A 377-nucleotide genomic window follows, 5' to 3' on the forward strand; every position below is an offset into this window, starting at 1 on the left:
TGGACAGCTCAAGAAGACAAAATCCTCCGAGATTATATCAGTCTCCATGGCCAAGGAAAATGGAGGAACCTTCCTCAAAGAGCAGGTTCATTAATTATTTTAGTGTGCATTATAAGATATATATAAGATCTCATCTCATTTTCATGTTATATCATGGTTTTTCCATCCAACGTGGAAATAATGTATGAAAGTAATAAGTGCTTTAGTCCTTTAATTAAAGGTTTTAGAAACAAAATAAAATTTGTGGTAAATTAGATCTGGCCAATCAAATTTCTATTTTCTAATAATAGAACTCAGACAAAGGCAGTTTCATCGGGATCTTTTATTTTTTCAAAGGAAAAAAATGTCGGAAAAGAGAAGTTAAGGGTTATTTTTTT

At 31.0% G+C, this 377-nt stretch overlaps 1 protein-coding gene across 1 annotated transcript in view; it reads left to right on the plus strand.

The window, feature by feature from the left end:
• The window catches only part of LOC107633114 (anthocyanin regulatory C1 protein-like), a gene marked incomplete at its 5' end in the record, with an annotated part of 2,476 nt that continues 2,099 nt past the window's right edge, over window positions 1-377 (plus strand). The window contains one exon of the mRNA XM_016336749.2: window positions 1-85. Within this exon, the coding sequence (XP_016192235.1) occupies window positions 1-85 (85 nt within the window). The remainder of the gene's footprint in view (window positions 86-377) is intronic.

The sequence above is a fragment of the Arachis ipaensis genome, chromosome B03 (assembly GCF_000816755.2).
Source record: "Arachis ipaensis cultivar K30076 chromosome B03, Araip1.1, whole genome shotgun sequence".
Taxonomy (NCBI): Eukaryota; Viridiplantae; Streptophyta; class Magnoliopsida; order Fabales; family Fabaceae; genus Arachis; species Arachis ipaensis.